Source organism: Rutilus rutilus (assembly GCF_951802725.1).
Source record: "Rutilus rutilus genome assembly, chromosome: 4".
NCBI lineage: Eukaryota > Metazoa > Chordata > Actinopteri > Cypriniformes > Leuciscidae > Rutilus > Rutilus rutilus.
This window is the reverse complement of record NC_140212.1, coordinates 18,850,206-18,877,945: the sequence shown is the minus strand read 5'-3', so window position 1 is coordinate 18,877,945 and position 27,740 is coordinate 18,850,206. Positions and strand designations below refer to the sequence as shown.

Below are 27,740 nucleotides of genomic sequence, written 5' to 3'. Positions count from 1 at the left end.
TGAATTCAGATCCATAATTATTAGAGTGTGGAAGTCAGACAGGCTGTACATAGAAATTGGCAATGGAACAAGTTTTTGTACACTATCAAAAACTTGGCAATAGTGCAAATGGAACAATTTGCATAAGAAAGGGGAAGCCTCAAGAAAAATGCAATAAGTATGACTATGAACTGTTTTAACTCAAAACCTTAATGGAAACTTGAAAAAAGTAGAGGAAAATTGTTAATACATTTATTTTATTTAGATTTAATCTCCATTTATTTTAATTTAATACTCAATTCATTTAACTTAATTATGCAATTGAATCAACACTGACTATATTTTAGTTTAGTTGCAAAGTCATTTACACCGTTTAAATACAGGTTAATGCTCTTACCTGTGGGCGGTTTCATTGATAAATCATTCTCTTTGGCCCATCCCAGGGGGCGGAGCCTGTTGTCAAGGTAGAACATCCACCTGTAGTGGGCGGGGTCATTTAATCCAACATAGCTGAGGCATAAACGTCCACCGACGTTACACTGGACTTGTGCGGCCCAGTACACGCTAGGTTCGGAGTCATCACGCACTTCCAAAATACAGCCTACCACGATCAGATCCACTGTGTTTTTACCTTTTAATGGCTGAGATGAGAGGATGAGAGAGACAAAGAAATAATATTCTTCATTTAGGTAAATCATTTATCAAGGAATGTGCAATTTAACATGTAACTCTTGATTCGGTTGCTGCCTTTGAATCCTCTGGGGAAGACTCAGCTTAAGAGTTTTGAAAAAGTATGTGTTGTGCATATATTTTTGGATGAAAAAAATGTGACGCGCTCATTTTATTTAGCATTAAACGCATCAAAACGAAGAGTAAAAGATGGACATTAGTCTTGCTGTCACAGACAATGATGGGATTTTTGTGCAAGCCTATCACATGATCTATTACAGTCTTGTTTTCATTCACGTCAAAATAAATGTCATATACTCTGATTAAGGCCATTCCAAATTTCATTTTCGCCATAATTTGATGGTTCTCAACCAGTGGGTCATGACCCAAGAGTGCTAATATGTAGCCAATAAACAGAATTATGGTATTGTGGTGCAGTTTTATCTGTCACTTTTTATTGGCTGATAATATCATCATATTTGGTCCAATGTTTGTGGTCCCATGTGATAGGCTGGTAAATCTCATTTCTGCTGTTGTTTACGCATTTACAAAATTGTTAATGTTAAGGACATTTTTGATGTTCTTGTATACTAAACAAATAAGTGTAACATCATTCTCACCCCTTCAAGAAGGTTAGCCGGTGCTGTCCGTGAACCTGTGAGCTCTTTGATAAGAAAGTCGGCCCAGTCACTGTACTTCTCTTTAATAGCTGAAATAGATCAAGAAAGAGCAGATAATGAATTTCACACACTATAAATCCAAATACACAGACAATTTCCATACTTTGGCTGGAACTAATGTATTACTTTGCTGTTTGATAATATCTACCATGCACATGTTTGTGTGTGTGTGTATAATTTTAAAAAATCAACACATGCAGGCATATATATACACTCAGATTCTTTTTTTTATAATTTATATTTTATTGTCTTTTTCCCAATGTGAATTTTACAGAATAACAGGGCAAAACACAGCCAATACATTATATATACTCAGATTCAAACGTCAGAGACCACAGTGAAAGTGTTTTATTTAGCATTTTTGTCTAATTGAATACCAAATTGTTCATCAAATATTACATTAAAGTTGAACCAAAAAGTAAACATGACTTATATATATATTATGTGTCAACATTTCTCTAACATCCACAGATTTACAGTTTTACCGTTTAATTGACTTCCTCTCCCAAACATCTTGCTACTTACTTCCCAATGGTGTCAGCCACATAAATTATTCATATATGCATTACGAATACATATAACAAGAAGCCAATTTCTGAATTTCATTGTCTAAATGGACACAAACCTCCTGCTTTCTGCATAATTCTACATGGTACCGCCACAGAGAGAAGTGCTAGTTAGTTACGTGTTAGAGAAGAACAACAACACATTAATCATGACGAGTTGTGCATCGTTTGCACAAACTGTACGTTTGCATCAGCAGAATTCACACTGCTGAAGTTCTACAAGGTGGCCAGCATGGTTGTTGACTGTTAGCTTGACTATAAGAGCCAAATACTGTCTCTGCCCTGTTACGTCACAACTGCTTCACTCAATAACACATGACACCACTCACAAGGGTGTGAGCTCTGCCCTGACAGAGAGAGAGAGAGAGAGAGAGAGAGAGAGAGAGAGAGAGAGAGAGAGAGAGAGACCGTCGTAGGGTTGTAGGGTGAACAATTGGCCAATAATAATCAACACAAAAATAATGTTCTTGATCAATATATAGTCAACTTGTTTTCCAGTAAATAGCTAAAATCCTTCAAACGAATCAAATTTACCAGAAAAGCAAAATTGCATAAGATGGATCATGATGCGATTATTACATCATTATTATACAATAATTATACGCTTATTACATAAGTATCACAATTATTTAGGCTTGTTCCATTTAGTCTTTTACTGTGTAAAAAGTGATCAGTTGACTTAACTTTAAAAAAAAAAAAAAATTCGAGGAAACCAGTTGCCTTAAAATTATAAAGTAAGTAAACTTCATGCTTAATCGAAAGAATTAATGTGGAATTGTCAAGTTCACATAACTTAATTTTCTCAATTAAGCATTATGTTTATTTACTTAAAAAAATTAGTAAACCCATTGCCTTAAAATTATTAAGTAAGTTAACTAAACACCTTTTTACTGTGCAAGAGTTGTAGCAAGTTATTACATTTTAATAAATGGGACTGAGATATAGTAGAATTGGAGTGACAGAAGAATATATAGTATATACAGTATAATTGAAAGTGTTTTCTGCTCTGTCATTGCATTGTCTGCCATTCAACTTGATGTTTTACAGACAGGAACAGAGCAACAGATACACTTTAAATTCATCCCCACACTTTTTTACAACAAGCCTGGTCATTAGATAATTTAGGAATTTCCATTTAAACGATGCGATTGGTAAGCAAAGGTCTCCATTTGCTTCGTTTAATATAATTGCTGTCTAGAAACAAAAAGGATGTTAACAAGATCTCATTGGGTTTTTTTTTGCCCCCCTGTGATATTGTAATTATGGCTTCAAGAGATTCTACAAGAGATGATTTTTGTAGATATTTTTAAATATGTTGCAAAGTTTACTTAAAATCCGTTGTGGCGCATTTTCTTAAATTGCTCTTGGCTGCACAGACTTGTTCGGATCACATAAATAAATGCATAATTTACAACAACTCAAACAGACACATGAGCCGTTTTGCGCTTCCTTTTTTCTGCGCTAGGGAGTCTCTATGCAAATATTGATTATGCAAAAGCAGATTTGCATATCTTCCAACAATCTTCTGTAAACAGCGGGCCAGATTTAAAGAGTTTCTCTCGCTCATGTAATCAAGGCAATTATTCAAGAGAGGAAGGGGAAGAAAACACTCAGTTGAAGGAAGAGCAGTGTTGTGATACTGACTGCTACAGTAGAAACAACCTGTCCTATCTGAATCGTGGATAACACGATTTCCTGTTTGCCTGCCAATAGTACATCCAGGATACTATTTTTAACAGCAAAAAGGTCATTGCTTAATCAAGTTAACTCAAGGATATTTGACTGGTTTGTGTTTTTAAAATAATTCATCCAACTCCCCCACAAACACCCTATTCTTCAGTATATTTTATTTCCCACGGAATAAGAGTAACATTTAATCGGAATGTTCTTATTCTCTTCTTTGATTTATAGTAGAGTAAATTACATATATTATATAACAATATATTATTGTTATTTATTGTATAGTAAAATAATTATACGGTGTATTTTTTCCAATTATACAATTTTAGATAATTATGTAAGCATATGGTAACAAAAAAAAGCATTGTTATTTCTTAAAATTTTAGTTATTTTATAGAAAAATTAAGGCAAATAAAAAAAAATTATATATATTAAAGTTTTTTAATTGTAGTTATTTCTTAAAATTGTAGTTATTTTATAGAAAAATTATGGCAAATCAAAAATAAATTATATATATATATATATATATATATATATATATATATTAGAGTTTTTTAATTGTAGTTATTTCTTAAAATTGTAGTTATTTTATAGAAAAATTATGGCAAATCAAAAAAAAATTATATATATATATTATATATATATATTACAGTTTTTTAATTGTAGTTATTTCTTAAAATTGTAGTTATTTTATAGAAAAATTATGGCAAATCAAAAAAATATATATATATTAAAGTTTTTTAATTGTAGTTATTTCTTAAAATTGTAGTTATTTTATAGAAAAATTATGGCAAATCAAAAAAAAATTTTTATATATATATAACTAATGAACCTTATTGTAAAGTGTTACCAAGTTTGTATGTATGTGTGTGTGTGTGTGTGTGTGTGTGTGTGTGTGTGTGTGTATGTATACTATGTGTGTGTGTGTGTGTGTGTGTGTGTGTGTGTGTGTGTGTGTGTGTGTGTGTGTGTGTGTGTGTGTGTATATATATATATATATATTAAAGTTTTTTAATTGTAGTTATTTTCTGTATACTAAAAAAATAATGAATATAAATGAATAGATATTAAAAGTAACATCAAAAAAGTAAAAATTAAAAACATTATTATAGTGTAACAAATGTATTGTTTTAATGTTAAGTTAAGTTGCATCAAAAAACTTACATTAAAAAAATGATTATAATTATAATACTGAATTGTATATATACTTTTTACTGAAACGCATTAGATTTAGATTTTATTGATATTCAGGGTTTAATCATTTTTCTAACTTTCATATTGAATTTAATACAATGCAAAAAAAAAAAAAGAAAAAAGAATGCACTACAGAGTAGCCTATGATTTTATTTAAACGCCCACAAGAACTCCTTTTGCCCAATCATTTGATTTGATAATCAAATCTGACCACATAAATATATGAAGGATCTGTCTAACCATATATTCTATCACTATATAAAACCATCACAGAAGTAGCAATACTAGTGTGTATAAGACCTGCACTACTGTAATTCAATCCAATAAGAAAAGGTTGAGTCTGATTGTGTGTGTGAAAGAGTGCTTGTGGCAAAACGCCGCTGTGTCCCAGCGTGTAATCTCTGCAGCACGAGTGTGTACGCTAATCGCTGGAGTGCGGGAGTGTGCGACCGTTGCCATGCCAACAACCCCCCAGCGTCTAAGCGCTCGGCTCCGGCCGTGTGTTCGACACTCTTCACTGGAACGGGATCATTTCATCACATTAGCGCATAACAATGAAATTCAACACATATTTATGCGATTAATCTTAGGCCTTTATATTCCATGTGTGCTTGAGTGTGTGTGTGTTTAGTAGCTTCCTGAATGTTTAATAGCTGTTAAACGTCCACCTTAATAAATGAATGAATGAATAATTGGTTCAGTTTATACAGAACACAGGTAAAGTGAAATTGAACTTATTTACTTTGTAAAAAGTAAACATAGCCATTATGTTAAGAAGTCTAAAGTACTAGTGTGACCAACTAGCAGTTAGTCAAGGGGCAATTCTTACCTTTTAGTATCAAATTAGACCAGACCAGTCTACGTTTTTATATAACTGGCTTTAAACAGTTATGAACAGTCTTAAAGAAAAAAATGTGATGGCTAACCTTTAAGACTATAGTCTTAGCAGTTAACGCAGCCGGCCCCTGTAATTGTTGTGCACAGATTTTCAGTCCAATTAAACAAAAAGTGTGAAATATTTGATCAAAATGTAATCATTTGTTGGTTGATGTCAGAAATCCCTCTATCTTTCCAAGTATTCCTCTTACTTTGCTTTTGGCCGCCTCTGGCCATTACACAATTGAAAATATTTATACTGCCTTGCATGACGCCCATATGGGCACGTGCCCAATGACCCGTACGGTTAATCTGGCCCACAACTGTAAGCCAATGTCAATGTTTAGTTCTTGAACTACTTCATGACAACTATGGTTCTTGTTCAAAAGCAGTTTAATTTTTTTTAAAGGGCCATGAACTGCATTTTTGTGTATATATATATATATATAAATATAAATATAATTTTTCCTGATGTGCACGTATAGTGTTAGTATGATTTGAACTAGTACTGTCAAATCAATTAGTCGTGATTAATAGCATCTAACATAAAAGTTTGGGGTAACACTTTAAAATAATGTTCATTAGTTCACATTAGTTAATCTATTATATTATTAACTAACAATGAGCAAAACATTTGTTACAGTATTTATTCATCTTTGTTAATGTTAGTTGATACAAATACAGATGTTCATTGTTTGTTCCTGTTAGTTCACATTTCATTAACTAATGTTAAAAAATACAACCTTAGATTTTAATAATGTATTAGAATGTTGAAATTAATATGAACTAAGATTAATAAATGCTGTAGAAGTACTGTTCATTCTTAGTTCATGTTAACTAAGGTAGTTAACTATGTTAACTAATGAACCTTATTGTAAAGTGTTACCAAGTTTGTATGTGTGTGTGTGTGTATATGTATACTATGTGTGTGTGTGTGTGTATATATATATATATATATAGCCTATATATATATATAAATCGATTTGACAACACTAAATTTTACATACAAAATTTGCATAATTTATAAATAAAAAGGTAGGTAATGTTATTTACTCAGTTCTATTTTCATGGACTTTCAGTTTCATCAGTCATGTGTGTTTCACTGTTTCTTTATCTTAGTTTCCCGCCAGTCTTCAGTTGTCATAGACACTCATCAGATAATCAAACTTATTCGTCATCTCCTCATTATCACTTTATATTTATGTTTGCTCGGTTCTATTTACTGTTTCTTCCAGATTTTTTTATAAGACAGATAAAGGTTCTTGTTATCACCTTGTTTTACAGTAATTTTCTACATTAACATACCATGTACTTATTATAGTAATAACAATAACTGGGTGAAAACTAGGTACTAACCCTGATCCTACCACTAAACCTACCTATGTAGTTACCTTATTTTACATAGTACTTTCCTGGGTAAGTACACTGTAAGTACACATAAAATAAAGTGCAAACAAGGTTTTTTTATTTAATATAGTGATGAATCATTCAGCTCTTTGGGGTTCTGTTTACTCAATTCTTTTTAATGAAAAAATCTGTCTAAATGGCTTGAATCAGTGGAAACTGCTGTCATGTCCTAGTCGAATTGAAACCAAGATGCGAGAGGTGAGGGTGCACTTACTTAAAAATAGTTTCATTTACACCAACAATCTTTTTCAAAACTTTACATATGCCTGGTTCTTAGTATCATGGTGTCTCCTTGAGAATCAATGACTGCTTGCAGCCTTTTGTAACAGTTCTGTATGAGTCCTTCAGTTGTCCTCCTGACTCAATGCCAAAGCTGAATCTCAACATCATAAAGTCACTGTGGGGAAGAAATCAAATGTGCAGAGCATGCTGGGAAACCAATGAACTTACAGGACCTGGAGGCTTTTTGTCAAGAACAGTAGGCAGCTTTGCTAGTCAGGAGAAACTGAGGACTCATACAACATCACAAAAGACGATAAACAGAAAAGGAGAACCAATGGTATGTAATTATTTGAATAGAAAAATCTGTTATTATTATTTGTCTTGTGGAATATATGAATAATGAATTGTAGGATTCCTCTTCCTCTTATTATTAAAACATTTTAAAACTGATAAATATCTTGCCAATTTTGCAAGATGTATTTACATTTTTGAACAGAACTGTATAGTTTATGGATCAGTGTTGTTATTAACTAAAAATATTAAAAAAAAATTTAATGGAAATAAAGCTGATCAAAACATAAATATTACACAAAAAAAAAAAAAAAATTTGAAATGTTGCTTTGGCAACTAAGTGAAATAAAATTAAGTTGAAGTATGAAAGTGACTAAAACTTAAATAAAAATAAATAAAACGATATAGAAATATTTGAATAAAATATAAATAAAAACCTATTGACAAATGACAAAAGACAAAAGCAAAATTACTATAAAACTAAATTATATACACACACACACACACACACACACACACACACACACACATACATATACATCTATATACATATACAGACCCTTTCCAAAAAATTTCAATATCATGGAAAAGTTTATTTATTTCCATAATTCCTTTCAAAACGTTAAACTTCCATAGATTATAGATTCAGGGCCCACAACTTAAACGATTTCAAGTATTTAGGTGTTTATTTGTACATAATTTGGGCTTCCAGCTCATAAAACCCACGAAAACAGGATTTCAAAAAATTTGAATCTTACATGAAATCACACAGTAATTACACAGTGATACCATGGTCACTGAACCAGGTTTTGGTTATTTCGGCAGTGTGGGCAGGTGCAAATCCTGCTGGAAAATGAAGTCAGCATCTCCATAAAGCTTGTCTGCTGAAGGAAGCATGAAGTGCTCTGAAAATGTCCTGGTAGACGGCTGCGTTGACTCTGGATTTAATAAAGCACAGTGGACCAAAGTCCTCTTTTCTGATGAGAGCAAATTTTGCATCTCATTTGGAAAGCAAGGTCCCAGAGTCTGGAGGAAGAATGGAGAGGCACACAATCCAAGATGCTTGAAGTCCAGTGTGAAGTTTCCACAGTCTGTGTTGGTTTGGGGAGCCATGTCATCGGCTGGTGTTGGTCCACTGTGCTGTCCACTCAACGCAGCCGTCTACCAGGACATTTTCAGAGCACTTCATGCTTCCTTCAGCAGACAAGCTTTATGGAGATGCTGACTTCTTCATTTTCCAGCAGGATTTGCACCTGCCCACACTGCCAAAAGAACCAAAACCTGGTTCAATGACCATGGTATCACTGTGTAATTACTGTGTGATTTCATGTAATATTCTGTTTTCGTGGGTTTTTATGAACTGGAAGCCCAAATTATGTGCAAATAAACAACTAAATACTTGAAATCGTTTAAGTTGTGGGCCCTGAATCTATAATCTATGGAAGTTTAACGTTTTGAATGGAATTATGGAAATAAATAAACTTTTCCATGATATTCAAATTTTTTGGAAAGGGTCTGTATATATATATTATATACAGTTAATAATAATAATAAACACTCATAATTTAATTCTTCACCGCCAGCATTTTTTTTTTTAAGTTGAAGTTGAAATTCCGTCAATGGCGGGGAACCGCTGTGTCATAAATGATGGAAAATTCCGTCAATGGCAAAGGAAAGTTAATAACAAATAATAAATGTAATCTTATCTGAATCAGATCTCATAATGAATATTCATATTTCATAGTATACATAATAATTTTACCTATATTCAAGGATTTAATATAATTCATTTTAGCTTTTATTTAATTTTTAATAAGTAGTAATTGTTTAATTTTATGTATAGAATATTTACATTTTCTGGTTTAAACCTTTCTCTTTATGCACTGTTAAGAAAGTTGCTGCCTTAAATTATGTACAATCAACTTGGATGTTTAAGTAATTTCAACTTAAATTACATTAAACGGACTTAAAACATTTAGTTGAATCTTGTATAACTTTTTTATATAATTGTATATAATATTTTGATGAATTAAAGCAATGTAAAGACATACGTTGTCATAACTTATTGATCATATCTTTTTTTTTTTTTACAGTGTGATTCCCCTCCCCCGGCTGCTACAGAACTGTTCAAATTAATGTGTACCGACCGACTAATGCATGATATACGAACATTTGACTCCATGGCCACAGAAACAGAAAAACATATTTAAAATGATATACATGCAAACGTGTGCGTGCATCTAGTGAAGCATGCCAGGCTGAGTAGCTTTACATATGACCTCCAGAGTTGCCTTAACTTCGTGCGTCTCAGCTACACAAATGCATGCAAATACACAAGCTCACACTGACACTATACCATGAGCTTCACACCTCTCTCTCGCACACTCGTACATACGTCATCTAACAGATAGAACTCAGCAAACAGGCATAAGGAACAAGGAAGGAATATAAACAGAAAATATTTGAGGAATGAAGAATAATTCTGGAGAATTTCTAAGAAAGATGGGGCAAAAGATAGGAGAAGTTCCAGAAGAAGATAGACATAGAGACAGATGAATCATGCATCTTGATACATGGGAGTAGATTTGGGTACTAGTTCACAGAAGAAAATTAAACTTATGTCACCATTTACTCACCCTCATGTTATTACAAACTGACTTTTGTCCATGGATCACAAAAAAAGTTTAGCAAAATGTACCGGTCACTCTTTTTCATGTAGTTATAATGTTGTAAATATGATCAGTGCGCCATATTTCAAGTAGTCATACCGTATGGACAGAGTGAAATTGAACTAGTTCTATTCACTGAGCAGTTCATCATGTCGGTGTGTTGAATTTCGATAACCGGAGCAGTTCATTTAGAAAACAAATCATTCAGACAGACAGGTTTAGTGAACTGGATAAAAACAATTCAATTAAAAAAAGGAATAGTAAGAAGAATTAGAAATAAAATAACAATTTGCTCATGAAAAAAGGGACAGACAGACAATAATTTTAGTGAATTAAAACTTACATTTTGTCTGTTCATCAAACAAAACTTAAGAGTGGCAAGAATTGTATTCACAATTTCTCATTTTATGCTCCATGGAAGAAAGAAAGTCAAACAGGTTTGGAGGAATTTAAATTATTAAGCCATTTAAAAGGAGACTGCTGAATAATAGTCTAGTAATACAGTTTGTTTTGTCTGAAAGAAGAACAAAAAAAGCAAGTGATCATTATGCTTTTTTTGTTGCATGGAAAAGAGCAGCTTTGACATTTTGATTCCACAAGAAACACAGAGTGGGTAGATGATGACAGAATTAACAGTAAAATGTAAATGATCTGTGGGAACTGTAGATGTGATAAATTACAATTTCGGCCCCACTGTTTTAGACAACAGCTTGTTACTTTATTTTAAAGATACAAATAATTTGCATTTACATAAAAAAAAAAAAAAAAAAATAATAATAATAATAATAATAATAATAATAATAATTATATATATATATATATATACACAGTGGGGAGAACAAGTATTTGATACTCTGCCGATATTGCAGGTTTTCCCACTTACAAAGCATGTAGAAGTCTGTAATTTTTATCATAGGTACACTTCAGCTGTGAGTGACGGAATCTAAAACAAAAATCTAGAAAATCACATTGTATGATTTTTAAGTAATTAATTTGCATTTTATTGCATGACATAAGCATTTGATACATCAGAAAAGCAGAACTTAATATTTGGTACAGAAACCTTTGTTTGCAATTACAGAGATCATACGTTTCCTGTAGTTCTTGACCAGGATTGCATACACTGTAGCAGGGGTTTTGGCCCACTCCTCCATACAGACCTTCTCCAGATCCTTCAGGTTTCGGGGCTGTCGCTGGGCAATACGGACTTTCAGCACCCTCCAAAGATTTTCTATTGGGTTCAGGTCTGGAGCCTGGCTAGGCCACTCCAGGACTTTGAGATGCTTCTTACACTCCTTAGTTGCCCTGGCTGTGTGTTTCGGGTCGTTGTCATGCTGGAAGACCCAGCCACGACCCATCTTCAATGCTCTTACTGAGGGAAGGAGGTTGTTGGCCAAGATATCGTGATACATGGCCCCATCCATCCTCCCCTCAATACGGTGCAGTCGCCCTGTCCCCTTTGCAGAAAAGCATCCCCAAAGAATGATGTTTCCACCTCCATGCTTCACGGTTGGGATGGTGTTCTTGGGGTTGTACTCATCTTTCTTCTTCCTCCAAACACGGCAAGTGGATTTTAGACCAAAAAGCTCTATTTTTGTCTCATCAGACCACATGACCTTCTCCCATTCCTCCTCTGGATCATCCAGATGATCATTGGCAAACTTCAGATGGGCCTGGACAGCGCTGGTTTGAGCAGGGGGACCTTGCGTGAGCTGCAGTATTTTAATCCATGATGGCGTAGTGTGTTACTAATGGTTTTCTTTGAGACTGTGGTCCCAGCTCTCTTCAGGTCATTGACCAGGTCCTGCCGTGTAGTTCTGGGCTGATCCCTCACCTTCCTCATGATCATTGATGCCCCACGAGGTGAGATCTTGCATGGTGCCCCAGACTGAGGGAGATTGACCATCATCTTGAACTTCTTCCATTTTTTTATAATTGCAGCAACAGTTGTTGCCTTCTCACCAAGCTCCTTGCCTATTGTCCTGTAGCCCATCCCAGCCTTGTGCAGGTCTACAATTTTATCCCTGATGTCCTTACACAGCTCTCTGGTCTTGGCCATTGTGGAGAGGTCTGTTTGATTGAGTGTGTGGACAGGTGTCTTTTATACAGGTAACGAGTTCAAACAGGTGCAGTTAATACAGGTAATGAGTGGAGAACAGGAGGGCTTCTTAAAGAAAAACTAACAGGTCTGTGAGAGCCGGAATTCTTACTGGTTGGTAGGTGATCAAATACTTATATCATGCAATAAAATACAAATTAATTATTTAAAAATCATACAATGTGTTTTCTGGATTTTTGTTTTAGATTCCGTCTCTCACAGTTGAAGTGTACCTATGATAAAAATTACTTTTACATGCTTTGTAAGTAGGAAAACCTGCAAAATCGGCAGTGTATCAAAAACTTGTTCTCCCCACTGTATATATATAAGGGATAATGTAGAGCGAGGCGGTTGTTCTAGTGAATACAACCCCGACAGGCTGATCAGGAATCAGCCTGAAGGGGTTGTATTCGCTATAATTTGACACAAAATATTGATTTAAAAAGGAGTTTATTGATTTAAAAACGACTGTATTGCTTCCGCTAAAGAAAATAGTCCGCTCCGTCTCTACTGTTAGAATCCTGCGTCCATAGCAACGCTCTGTTTTTCATGGCAACAGTGTGTTATACTTAGCAGCGGTCTGTTATCAAGAAATAACAGACCGCATTCTACATTAGAATTCAACCAAGCCAAATGAGTCTATAAAATCACATTATTAAATAAAAAAAATTACGATTTTTTTAAACATTATACTGTATAATATAAACAAGAGCTGTGTACACTTATTTATTTTTTTAAATAATCTTGTATAGGTCTACTTGTACAGTATAACTACTCTTTCTGAACAATTGATCATCTATATCAGGCGGTATCATATGGTGAAAACATGGTGCTTCTACTTATTTGATTTTGAAAATGTTAAAACCAAAGCTATGCCCTTGGTCTGAGAGAAGAGAGGACAGAGAGAGGGAAAGAGAGAAGTAGAGGCTCGGCTTACCTGCTCTGAGGTAAACGTTATCTGAGAAATAAACAGACAGGAAAAAAGATGACCAACAAATACACACTAAACATGCACACTCACACACATACAAACAAACCACTATTTTTTTTTTACGCTAATCAAACATGGTTAAACAAACAATATTCCTGGCTGCGCCTACACATTTATTTATTTTTAATTAAGCTTCTGTACACACTATAAAACCTAATTAATGGGGTTTAGTCACATTTGCACGAGTCATTTCATTTAGTCATATATCTTCTGGCACTCACTGAAATTAACTTTGCTAACGTAAATGGTTCATGATGACAATAGTTTTCCATAAACCATTTGATTAAACGCTAAAGAACTCTATTTCTATCATCAGTTTCTTTCCTGTCAAAACACATGATGTAAATTACAGCATTACATGTTGCAGTAACTGACTGAATGATTCAAATGTATTATGATGTCACATCCTCCTCTAAATCACTCTTATTACGCTGCATCCGAAATCGCATATTTTATAGAATAGGGCCTACAACATTTGACATTTTGAAATTTACTTTGCTCCCATTAAAACGTACTTTCTGTATAGTTTGAATGTGTGATATGAATGAAATCCGGATGCACTACATTCGCCTTGTTGTCATTGTCATGTGACCTATGGTCGTCATTCATAAATCCTCTCCCGTGGCCTCATGGGATAGTAAAGTGTCCATCGAATGCGCATTTCATAATCTCGGGGGGAAAGTAGCACACGACAAAAAAAAGTACAATCAACTTGGATGTTTAAGTAGTTTGAACTTAAAAAAATTTGTTAAATTTTGTATAACTGCAAATTTGCAAAAACTTATTTTGATGAGTTAAAGCAATGTAAAAATAATATTTTTTTACAGTGTACTTTTCGCCAGCTGTTGTTTGAATGCTGTATATTCAGACGTACCACTCTGTTGGCGTACTGTTTTTCACATGTTTGATTTCAGAGGATTTCAGAAAATTCAGTCCATGTCTGTTAGCTCTTAGGCTAACATCTGCATGCTAGAAGTAATGCCCAAAAAATAATCTCTACAAAGAAAATGTAATTTTATCCCTAAATTATAAATAAATACTCTCTACCCCTGACAGAAAACAGCAAATTATGGTTTATCTCTGCTTATGCTAATCGTCATACATTTTTTTCCTTTATTTCCTTTCCCAACCATCAATTGATTTGCAAAAGAAATGTCTTTCTGTGGTTTATCGAGCTGTGATGTAAACTAAAACCTAGTGGCAGTTACAAAAAAAAAAGGGGGAGGAGTGTTTTGGTATGTCCCGCCCCAACTTCCTCTTTCAACATATCAACACAGGAAAGTAAACCGTACCCGTTAAACCTTTTCGTGGGTTCTTTAGGTTCTTTAGGGTTCTTTATTCTTGAACATTACAGTTCCATTGTGAAGAATATGTCAACCACAAAGATTCTATATATTTGAAGTATGAGTGTGAACGTTGGTTGAACGTTTGTCTGTCAAACTTAATCTTATCTTAGAAATGCAAACACAGATTTAATCTGTTTCTTCTGAAAACATACACACACACACAGAAAAACAGACAGACAACTGAGGCAACTTTACACTGAAAAAGAAATAAAGAAATGGCCATAAAGTAAACCTGAATGCATATTCATTACCTTAGCTTTAAATAAATATGTAAGTGCTTACGTACACTTTCATAAACATCAAGTTTTACTCTTTTAGGAATGTTTCAGATCGATTATACATAGTAATTTAAGCTATATAGAGAGCATTTGTAAAGCGCTAGCTGATACAAAATTATTTCTACAAATGCACTTTGAGTGAAAGCAAACGTATACATACATTTTTGTTTTCTTTTTCAAACTGACATAAAAATGAATGTATTTTCAGTGGTAATTAGCTATGTTTCCATCCAAAGTTGTGAATTTAACTTGGAATATTGCATAAAACATTTGTGAATTAAACCGCGTTTCCATCCAGAGAGCCGAAGATTAAACTGGCGCTAAATATCACTAAGAAAAATGAAAGTTGCTGCAGTAGGAGAAGCCACTGTATATAATAATTTTGTATATAATAAATGACTTGCGCCTCAGAGTGCGAAACAATAAAGTTTTCTTGCTTTCTGCCTGCTGTTTAGGAATGCAGTCGTGTAAGACAGTTCTGGAAGGTAATTATCCCAAACCATTTTGATGACAGACTTTGCTCAGGCATTTCAGAATGGCCAAAACAACATTTCAGATGCGTTCAGTTTATGCGCATATTTTCTTATCCGATAAAACGGTTTTCCAAATCAGTTGAGTGCATACGTTTTTTTTATGCGCACTTTTAGAATTTAATGCGCATTTTGGCCTTTCCGTCTAGCGTTTCTTTTATGCGATATCCCAAAATGTGCATAAAAATAAGTGGATGAAAACATAGCTACTGACACCTTCCACAAATGCTTTCCATAGAGTTGAATTTTTCATTATGCGTACTGTATTCCATAGAGGATTTAACACGGAATACTGTTTTAAAATGCACGATTGAAGGATGTATTAAACATACATTTTAATATAAAATGACAAAAATCCAACACTGCAGTCAAATACAAATGGCATAATTTCCTCATTGTTGAAGATATGCATCCTACTAAAAATATACAGTCAGCTGGTCATTATTGCAAAATAAACCCCTTCAAAATGATTTTGCAATAATCACCGAATGCAACACATGACTATTTGCGATCAAGTACATGAAATGTATAAGGTTGGAAGAGAAAATATGAATACTGACACACACCTCAAACCTTAAAGGGTTAGTTGTAACATAAACAATTCTGTCAGCATTTACCCTTCCAAACCTGAATGCATGTAGGTACCCAAACCGTTTTGGTGACCATTGACTTCCATTAAAACAGATTTCTTAATTTATGTTCCATATAAGAAAGTAAGAATTACAGGTTCGGAACGAATACATGATGACAGAATTTTTTGTGTAAACTGTCTCTTTAAAGGCCCGAGGTATAGTAGCACATTCATTGACTATTGCAATATTTAGAATTATTCAAATATAGTGGTTGCTTCAAAGCCAACTAGAATCAGACATGTTGAAACAACGTGTGCTTATTATTATTATAACGTAATGTGCTACCATAATTGGGATCAGCATTGCCTGTTATTGTTGTTAGACCGGTCAAGCATGCGTCTTTTAATAGAACACTTTGTTTGACAGATTATCTTTATAGTTCGCTACCTTTTCTGCCAAAATAACCTTTTCTGATATGAGCAAAACGGGTATGGTCAGATTCTTCTAGAATAGGTATAAAGTCTAAAGTTAACTGTAAGTTACCTTACCATGAAAAACTGTAAATGGTATAACAGCACATTATATGTAATTTTACTGTAAAATCCCGTAAAATTTATGGTTTTTCCAACACTGTAAAAAGTTGCTGCCTTAAATTTTTAAATACAATCAACTTGGTCATTAAGTCATTTCAACTTAAATTACATTAAACTGACTTAAAAAATTTGTTGAATCTTGTAAAACATAAAAACAAGTTGAAAATGGACTTATTTTGATGAGTTAAAGCAATGTAAAAACAGTTGTCATAACTTGTCAAAATGTTTACAGTGAAGTGAAAACTATGAATTAGAATGTACAATAAAAAATAAGTAAAAAGACATTTCCAGAAATCCCTGCCTTTTACATCACATATTATTATTATTCTTTTTATAAATAATTTTGTTTAGGTTTATTTTTGTAATCAGTAATGTACATTAGTGTGTTTTGTGTTACATTTTATGTTATTTAGTTAATGTTTATTGCATTATTCTAGTGATATGTGTTACCCTGATGGTGTTTTGTCTTTGTATGCACCATACACGAGCATTGACCATGTTTTGAACATAATATGTCATGTGACTTCTATTGTGCCACCAGTATTATTGTGGTGATTATTGGTACATTTTAAGGTAAAAGGGCAGATTTTGGTACTTTAAAGTAGGTATATTAACATTGTATCACTCTATGAAATATATGGTTACAAGTTGTAAAATATACATGCATCCTGTAAAACTGGAAACATTGTCACAGTATTTTTTGCAGTGAATTTCTGGCCACCACTGATGGCAGTTTTTTATAGTGTATTATGACTTATATCAGAATGAAACAGTTTCTTGAAAAAGAAAAAAAAAGTAAGGCGGGACTTGATTTTGAGGATTGTTCGATCATTTGCTATTGCTTTGATGTCATATGATTGACAGGTTGTCCCGCCCTCATGCCAGTAAACACATCATCAGTTAAAAAAAATGAAGAGATGCCGCTCGATGTGTAAGAATTGTCCATTTTGATTTCATGGTGACTAACAAATGAGCTAATTACTCTTTAAAATGTTTAACAATCCCTATTATCTGAAGTGTGCAGTGGTTCGTAAAGATATTGAGTCTGTCAAACATCAGCTATTTGGTCAAAACACCAAATTATGATTTTTAGATGTCTTGGAAGAGATCAGGCCACAAGTTTATGTTCCTGTATAGGATTAATGACATGATATAATAAAATACAGTACATCTAAGAGCACTGTATATTATTAACACCACACGTTCCAGCATGTATCTGCAATAGGCCAACAGCAAAGTTCCGCATTACCACAGTACCTCAATGAATGTCTAAAATCCTGAAATGGTCATGACTGGCCTATGGCCTTAGAACAGTTACACTTGTGTTAAGGTCCCCCCCCACCTTTGACCTATCAATGGAATTTTTTCCACTCTTTTGTGATATTTGAAAATGATTTTCTAGAAAGAGCTGAGCTGGTCACGTGTTTTTACATTCCACTGAGATACTTTTCCTTTGTTTTTCAATGTAAACACGCTAGTCAGACAAGTTTGACCATTGTTCTTGCGTCTTGCGCATGGTACTGCGTCTTTTAGAGCAAGTGCTACTTTTAGAAAACGCGTCTCAAAGCAAAAACACATTCTGTGTGAATGGCCCTTAACTAGAAAGAAATGATATGGAAATTTCCTTGACTTTTTTTTTTATTTATTTATTTTATAATTCATTTATATGACTTCTACAAACATGAAAATCACAATTTTAAAGTTCTGATCCAAATCTCCATTCAATTATCAGTTTTTTTTTATTTTATTTTTTTATATATTTAACATTATACATAAATATTTTTCATTTCTTACATTATTACTACTATTACTTGTGGTAGAAAACCAAACATATTATTCTTTATAGCAACTGCATTTATAGCAATTGAACAATATTTAAAAAACGAAAACTTTTATTTTTATAATTAATTTCTCCCCCTTGTAGATATTTATTCCAATACACCCATACCTGTCCTGTAAAAACAAGTTGCTGCCTTAAATGTTTAAGTACAATCAACTTGGATGTTTAAGTAATTTCAACTTAAATTACATTAAACTGACTTAAAAAATGAGTTGAATCTTGTATAACTTTTAAAGTTATGAAAATTGCTTATTTTGATGAGTTAAAGCAATGTAAAAACAGTTGTCATAACTTGTCAAAATTTTTACAGTGAAGTGAAAACTATGAATTAGAATGTACAATAAAAAATAAGTAAAAAGACATTTCCAGAAATCCCTGCCTTTTACATCACATATTATTATTATTCTTTTTATAAATAATTTTGTTTAGGTTTATTTTTGTAATCAGTAATGTACATTAGTGTGTTTTGTGTTACATTTTATGTTATTTAGTTAATGTTTATTGCATTATTCTAGTGATATGTGTTACCCTGATGGTGTTTTGTCTTTGTATGCACCATACACGAGCATTGACCATGTTTTGAACATAATATGTCATGTGACTTCTATTGTGCCACCAGTATTATTGTGGTGATTATTGGTACATTTTAAGGTAAAAGGGCAGATTTTGGTACTTTAAAGTAGGTATATTAACATTGTATCACTCTATGAAATATATGGTTACAAGTTGTAAAATATACATGCATCCTGTAAAACTGGAAACATTGTCACAGTATTTTTTGCAGTGAATTTCTGGCCACCACTGATGGCAGTTTTTTATAGTGTATTATGACTTATATCAGAATGAAACAGTTTCTTGAAAAAGAAAAAAAAAGTAAGGCGGGACTTGATTTTGAGGATTGTTCGATCATTTGCTATTGCTTTGATGTCATATGATTGACAGGTTGTCCCGCCCTCATGCCAGTAAACACATCATCAGTTAAAAAAAATGAAGAGATGCCGCTCGATGTGTAAGAATTGTCCATTTTGATTTCATGGTGACTAACAAATGAGCTAATTACTCTTTAAAATGTTTAACAATCCCTATTATCTGAAGTGTGCAGTGGTTCGTAAAGATATTGAGTCTGTCAAACATCAGCTATTTGGTCAAAACACCAAATTATGATTTTTAGATGTCTTGGAAGAGATCAGGCCACAAGTTTATGTTCCTGTATAGGATTAATGACATGATATAATAAAATACAGTACATCTAAGAGCACTGTATATTATTAACACCACACGTTCCAGCATGTATCTGCAATAGGCAAACAGCAAAGTTCCGCATTACCACAGTACCTCAATGAATGTCTAAAATCCTGAAATGGTCATGACGGGCCAATGGCCTTAGAACAGTTACACTTGTGTTAAGGTCCCCCCCCCACCTTTGACCTATCAATGGAATTTTTTCCACTCTTTTGTGATATTTGAAAATGATTTTCTAGAAAGAGCTGAGCTGGTCACGTGTTTTTACATTCCACTGAGATACTTTTCCTTTGTTTTTCAATGTAAACACGCTAGTCAGACAAGTTTGACCATTGTTCTTGCGTCTTGCGCATGGTACTGCGTCTTTTAGAGCAAGTGCTACTTTTAGAAAACGCGTCTCAAAGCAAAAACACATTCTGTGTATTCAGGCCCTTAACTAGAAAGAAATGATATGGAAATTTCCTTGACTTTTTTATTTATTTATTTATTTTATAATTCATTTATATGACTTCTACAAACATGAAAATCACAATTTTAAAGTTCTGATCCAAATCTCCATTCAATTATCAGTTTTTTTTTTTGTTTTTTTTTTAATATTTAACATTATACATAAATATTTTTCATTTCTTACATTATTACTACTATTACCTGTGGTAGAAAACCAAACATATTATTCTTTATAGCAACTGCATTTATAGCAATTGAACAATATTTAAAAAACGAAAACTTTTATTTTTATAATTAATTTCTCCCCCTTGTAGATATTTATTCCAATACACCCATACCTGTCCTGTAAAAACAAGTTGCTGCCTTAAATGTTTAAGTACAAGCAACTTGGATGTTTAAGTAATTTCAACTTAAATTACATTAAACTGACTTAAAAAATGAGTTGAATCTTGAATAACTTTTAAAGTTATGAAAATTGCTTATTTTGATGAGTTAAAGCAATGTAAAAACACGTTGTCATAACATATTGGTCATATCATTTTTTACAGTATACTACTTATCGCACAGCATATTAACTCCACAGACAGACATTTCCAAGAATTTCAATTCTAATTCTATTTTATTCTACTGTTCCTGTTCAGGATGGTGAACGTCTTCAACAAATGAGTAACTTGTCCGTGTGTTCTTAACTAAACATTTACCTGACCAGTTTCGATTTGAAAAGAACATTTTGCGTACCTTAACCCTTCTCTAACTAAATTTGGGCCTCTATCCTGCCATGGACTGTCTATAGCAAGGGTGCCCAATCCTGTTCCTGCAGATCCAACCCTGATCAAACACACCTTAAGCAGCTAATTAAGATCTTCAGGAGCACTTGATAATTGCAGACAGGTGAGTTTGATCAGGGTTGGATCTGAACCTCTCCAGGAACAGGATTGGGTATCCCTGGTCTATAGCAAACAAACAATTTCACGACAAAATAAACATTGTGTGAAGCATTCAACTATACTTCCGAGACTACAGTAAGAACTTCACCAAAAGCAGCAAGTGACACACATATAAACGCGCGTATAATAGCAAGCGCTGCATTAATATAAAGAATTGTGACTGATCACCAGTGCTGTGTTTGCATGAACATTGATATCAGGGTTAAAGTTCATGAAGAAATTATATGGTCCAATGGATAACATTGATAACCAGAATCCAGTTCCAAAGAATCAATCCAACCGTTGGGAGAAGATAATCCATTTAAACCTAAATACTTTCCAGCTGTTACAGAAGCTACAGTACATGAAATCTCATGGTGCTCACAATGGAGGACAATGCGTGTATTTTCATACAACTTTGCATTGTTTGTTTATTAGTATTTAAACCCTTTCTGCCGTTGATTACCAGAATAAACAAGGTGGGCCGCTCTAGTGCCAGAAATGCGTGTGTGTGTGTGTGTTTGAATGTCATTTGTTTAGACGGGAGGGACTGTTTTAAATGAACTTAATCTGTGTTTAAATAGACAAGTATCTCTGAATGCCTGTTGGACTTAGTTTGAGTGCATTTGCGCCTTACCTTCAGGTGGCTGAAGCGTTTTGTTGTTCAGAGCGCACCAGCCGACAGGATGAAGTTCGGCTGTCATGACGTCACACCAGAAATCAGCCTTGCGGTCGTCTCCATAGCCACAGTAGCGTAACAATAGCAACTGACCACATGTGGTTATGATGGTGGCCACCCAATATGTATCCAGACTGCCCTTATTAGCTACTTCAAGCTTCATTCCAGGCTGAAAACTGCTCTGAAGACTGAGCTCCACCTGTGAGGTTCAATCAGAATGGGTATGACGAATAAGTATTCCTCCATGAAAAAAAGTATGGGTTTATTGACGGCTTTAAAAAGTAAAAAACAAATCTAAGTCAAGTCAAGTATATTTGTATAGCGCTTTTCACAATACAGATTGCATCAAAGCAGCTTCACAGTATTAAATTAAAATAATACAACAAGGTTTGTTTCTAGTGGAATTTATTGATTGATCAAATTAAATTAAATATCCCCAAAATAACCCCAACTGAGCAAGCCAAAGGCAACAGTGGCAAGGAACCGGAAAATAACCGTTGTAATGGGTGTGATTCTCAACTGGTTTTGCTTCAGGGCTCAAATTTGGCATCAAGTAGCAACCCAACACAGCACCAAATCTAACCTGTATTTCATGTTGTCTGGGTTGTATTTGTAAAGTTGCTCACTTTTTAAAGTGAAAAAATGTTCTACGTCAACTCATGTATAGTATATATATATACAGTAGTCAACATTTGAAGTGGATCAAAACCTTGCATTTAAGTTATACATGAATTTTGAACAATACACGTTCTTGTCTTAGGACAACTTTGATGAACTTGTTTGATCCACGTCAAATGTTGACTACTGTATACACTACCCAACCAAAAAAAGTTGATGTTTGGATTTAAATAGGGAAATGCTTAAGAATCTATGATTGGATCGTTATTGCAGTGATTATTATGTTTCTAGCAGGTTAATATGTTTGGCCACAGTTCTTCTAACCCTAATTAATGGAGTGTGTAGCTTTTCAAGTAGGAAGACACATCATGGCCATATTCTAGGATGACAAAGCCAAGATGCATCAGGCTCAAATTGTGAAAGAATGATTGGGAGGGAGCATGAAGAATCATTTTCACACATGAATTAGCACCTCTGAGTCCAGACCTTAAATGCATTGAAAGTCTTTGGGATGTCCTGGAAGAGACTTTACAGAGTGCTCGACTCTTGCATTGCCAATACAAGATCTTGACCAAAAATCCTTTAAAAAAATAACCTCACAACCATTAGCGGAGGGTGAACCAACTCTAGGGTAAGGCTAGATGTGATTCCTCCTTAAAAACACATTTAAACAGAATGTCATGAAATAGATACGTGTCGCCTTTCAACAACCTATACATCTCAGCATAAACGCTCTTGTTATTTAAGTGGTTATGTTCACAAACTGCTATAATTTCAACAGGCAAGCATATGCATGATTTGGCATGACAACCAGTTCGAACAATAAATAGCCTAACCATTGCCTTAACTAATGCAGCAAAACATAGTCTACGTTTTCTTCAAATTCTGAATGGATTATCGCCTGGAAAGCGCACAGAAAAGCGCTCCCTTTAATCACTAAGCTGTCACTCATCTCAATTCATTGCAATCTCACAAAGTTCTGCTAATCAATTAAGCTGACTGTACAATGGATATCTTATTTAGCCTACATAATGTCATAATGCCTTGGCCATTGCATTCCTAATCTCAACACACTAGATTTTATTACTAGATTTAGTTTAAATGTGCAGGTGCATATTTGGCCCAAGCCCCCGTTAATTTCTTACCCATGGCATGCTCCGCTTATGATCACATCATTTATTTTCATCAAGAGGTGCATCAATTTTTGGTATAATTTATGCATCAATGCTAGAAATAAACAATAATCACTGCAATAATGATCCAATCATTGACTCTAAAGCATTTAATGCCATATTTAATGCGTCCTTGCTGACTTAAAAATTTAGTTCAATGAATAAATATATTGAGACATTCTCTCTGTGTGTTCTCACATGTCTGAATGAAGTGTGAGGTGCGGCAGTGGCTCCAGTCTCTTCGAGGAACTCCTCCCAGTTAAAATCCACCTCCTCCTCTGCACAATCCATGCCTGTTAGGAGACAAAGAAAGAGAGTTTGTATATGCATGCATGTTAGAGTTTGTTGTTGGTACTGTTGGTATTGGTGTGGTATGGCTGGAAATAGGACAAAACATATTATATAATATGCACGAATTACATGAACGCAAACGTTTCTAACTAGCTCAATTTCATGTGTTATTGTGTTCCAAAACGTCCCAATGCAATTCTTAAAATACCCAGCAGTCATTAATTGTATCCCTTCAAACCCAAAATGACATATTGAAACGGTTTTTCCTTGAAAAACAAAAAAACGTCATGCCTTAAAATAGCTTGAATTGAACTCTACAACCTTGCTTCATTTAGTATACGCGATTCTATGAATATGCAAAATAGCCCCGCCTCCACTCACTCACACCAGCTCAGAGATCCACTTGATCACACATTGTCGTAATTGGTTACAAGGTAGTTTGTGACGTCAGAAACACCAGCGATTTCAGTCTTTGGTTCACTGCAGTTTTAAGGAGAAAATCCTCAGCAATGGTGTCGACTTATGATTTTGCACATGGTTTGTCTTAAAGCATATTAAAAACACCACATAGACATATAAACCACATTAAAATCTTGATTTTCACCACAGGGGGACTTTAACTCATTGCAAGAGGTTGATGAGGTTTGTTGTTTGATAATTCACATTTGCGTACAAGTTTGCATATCATTTTTTTCTGGTCTTAAAGAAAATGGTCAGTGATCCACTATCACTAATCTTACAAGATTGTAGAATGATGTAAATGCAATGATGCGTTTTGTTGAGAAAATGCGAAAATTTGCAAGTGTGGCATTCCTATCACTGCCACATCTCTTCTGCTAACTATAGCTTGACCAAAGGGGTAATCTCATAACATAATTATAATAAATACACAAAACAAATGACTTAAGGTTTTAAATTAAGCCATTTATGAGTCATCACATGTTTCAAAAAATAAAACAAGTGGGATAGTCTAGTGTTTTCCCAGCAGTCAATGCTGAGCATGCATTGTTCATTAAAAATCCTCTAAAAGATTCAACATAAACCCCTCATTCATCTAATACAAAGGATACAATATGGTAAACTTCCATATTGCAATACTTTTCTAGCATTCTGACTAACAATTTTCACCTGGCAGACAATAAAAGTAAAAAAAAAAAAATCTCATAGATTTACATTGACAAATGTTTTTTTCTCTCAGATATTTATAGATGGCAAACTGTTTTTAATTCTTTCATTTGGAAAGATCAGATCTATTTTTATATACTGCTTACTCCCAAAACAAATGGACGTTTCATTGCTCAACAGGTGTTAAGACATCCACTCATAATATTTTATCATGCTAACTAAGACTAGCCACAAAGGTTAGAAAGCAGTGAAGCATATCTAGCAAGATAAATGATTGTGCAGCATAGTTAAACATAAATAAACATAAAATAAATGTTAGATTAAACCTAAAATAAGATCACAATTCAACATCAATACTAAACCTTCTCAAAAAGACAAACTTATAACACAAGTTACACCTTGTTGCCTTCATATATCAAATCTTACATATTGTTCACTCCATTGTTCATACACATTAAATATACAGTTTCTATCCTGACTATAACCTATAGAAATGCTGGATTATTAACTATGTTAACAAAGATCATTTCATATCTTACAATCTTGCAGTTATTTCAGATCATCTATAAGCACTGTTGGTGAGACAGTCTATGGTTTAGATCTCCTGCACTGATGATGTCATTACAATCTCTAGTATGTGAAAAGCTGATGATTGCATCCTTCAAACATACTGAAGTCTACAAAAAAATAGCAAGTTGTGATTGCTTCCACTTTTATTGGCTCTAAAACTGAAACATGATTGAGGTAATGCTACTTTGACACTTTTAACCCATTTATTATTTCTTTTAATTCAGACTCTCTTAACAAAATAATGACCAAACACGCCTTGTTTGCAGATTTTTTTGCTTTGCTTATGCTAGGGCCTACACTTGGATTCAATTCCCAATACACCATTCTTTAAAGTAAAGCTTCCAATTGGGGCTGAAAAAACAAAAAGGTTTTATGATGTCAAAGAACGTTTTATTCTCTAGTTCTTTAGAAAACCATCTGTACTGGTGCCCAAAACCAGTGCAAAAAACACATGCAAAAAAAGCAGAAACGAGATAAAAACATTGCTTCTGTAGTCTGTAAAAAAAACCAGACAACTTCCGGCAAATTTAGATTTGCTCTGCAAGTAGTCTGGCAAAGAGCTCATTCAAGCCCATTTCTAATCTGTCGAAATCGAGGCACCAATCAGAAACGTTGGGGCGGGCTTTACACAATGACGATCGCTCTGATTGGTTTTAGGTCTATCCAATTGCGCCCAGAGGCATTTGCGCGACGTCCGTTGGTGAAGCGCACCAACTTTTAAATGCATTATTATATTCAAATTGCAAACACATGAGGACAGTCTCCATGAAAGACCCACTGGCAGATGAACGTGCTACTACATTTCTCTCCGAAACGGTGGGAAATTAAATTAGATTTAATAGAGGATTTTAACTGTGACAAGATGATTGACAGGGCAGTTTACGTGACAGGATGCACGCGACAGATCCGTCCGATAAAGGTGAGTAGTATGTTCCAAAGCTTGCCTACTTTTTTGCTACACATTCAAAAGTAAATACCTTTTCTTCACAAAAAGAGTACATACTTTTATGGCGTAGTGTAACTTAGGCGAATTGGGACGCAGCATATGGCTTTACACGATGACGATCGCTCTGATTGGTTTCAGGTCTATCCAATTGCGCCCAGAGGCATTTGAGCGACATCCGTTGGTGACGCCCCTTTGGAAATGAGTTATTAATGAAGCTTTGCCAGACCATAACTCAGTTACTACTGAGAATGGTCTGGTTTTAACCAGGCTATGATTTCCTTAGCTTTTTGTTCAAAATGTTGCTTTTTTATTAAACTTACCCACTTTCAAGTAAAAATGTTTAGTTTGTTTGTTTTGTTTTGTTTAAAAGAAGAGGCTCTGTTTCTTTCTTCTGATATATTGCAAGTTTAGATATCCATACAACAAAATATTCTGGGGGCCATGAAATTTTTGTGAAAATGATAAAAAATGCTGCTTTTTTTTTTTTTTTTTTTTTTTCGCAGGTGGGGAAAGAGTTAAAGAACCCAGAAACCAATATGCTGATCTGAAGAACCTATAATGTAACATCAAGAACTTTTCGCACTTTAAGAACACCTTTGGTTCATCATAAGAAAAAAAGTAAACCTAAGGTGCTCCAAATAACCATTAAGGAACCTTTATTTTTAGTGAAAAGCAATGAATAATGCATACATTGTGACACTAATGTATTTTTCTTCTATTGAAGTCCTGGTTTCAGATGGAACTATGAACAAGAAGTGCACTTTAACACCGAAACCACTTCCTTGCAAATGACTCACTCAATATTTGCCATGATGACAGTGTATCGTTATGTGTGTGTGTGTATGTGTGTATGTGTGTGTGTTGTGTTATAAACACAGCAGATGAAAAATATTATGGTTCTGTCACTCATTTCTGAGATATTTCTGGCGGTGTTCTGCACAACCCCGGTCGAGAAAAACGAGAATCAAAGAGGAAATTGACATGACAAGGATTCACTGTGACTTGAGTGGGCTTTAAATGAGGAAAAAAAGTGTTTTGTTCCAGTTGACCAGAATCCGCATCCAAAATTCTGTCATAAAGAAATGCGATCCGTTTCTAATAAACTGGGCAAACAAAAAATCTACAGGGGTAAATATAATACTATGACCATAATAAATATAAGCAAAAATTTACATTATTAGTATCAAAAAGAAGGTTTGCTTTTTGGCGATGAGTAGGCTAATTTTCAAATGACGAACAAATA

The 27,740-nt window shown here is 34.0% G+C and overlaps 1 protein-coding gene across 2 annotated transcripts in view; it reads right to left on the bottom strand.

Moving 5' to 3' along the window:
- Positions 1-27,740, bottom strand: part of sfmbt2 (Scm like with four mbt domains 2) — a 47,074-nt gene that overhangs the window by 15,269 nt on the left and 4,065 nt on the right. Inside the window, exons 2-6 of one of the 2 annotated variants that reach the window (XM_084406461.1) lie at positions 23,764-23,858; positions 21,734-21,974; positions 13,269-13,289; positions 1,269-1,357; positions 377-620 (exon numbers count right to left, since the gene is read on the bottom strand). In XM_084406461.1, the coding sequence (XP_084262587.1) occupies positions 377-620; positions 1,269-1,357; positions 13,269-13,289; positions 21,734-21,974; positions 23,764-23,856 (688 nt within the window). In that variant the 5' untranslated portion in view covers positions 23,857-23,858. The remainder of the gene's footprint in view (positions 1-376; positions 621-1,268; positions 1,358-13,268; positions 13,290-21,733; positions 21,975-23,763; positions 23,859-27,740) is intronic. The other variant, XM_084406462.1, reaches the window with a different exon arrangement.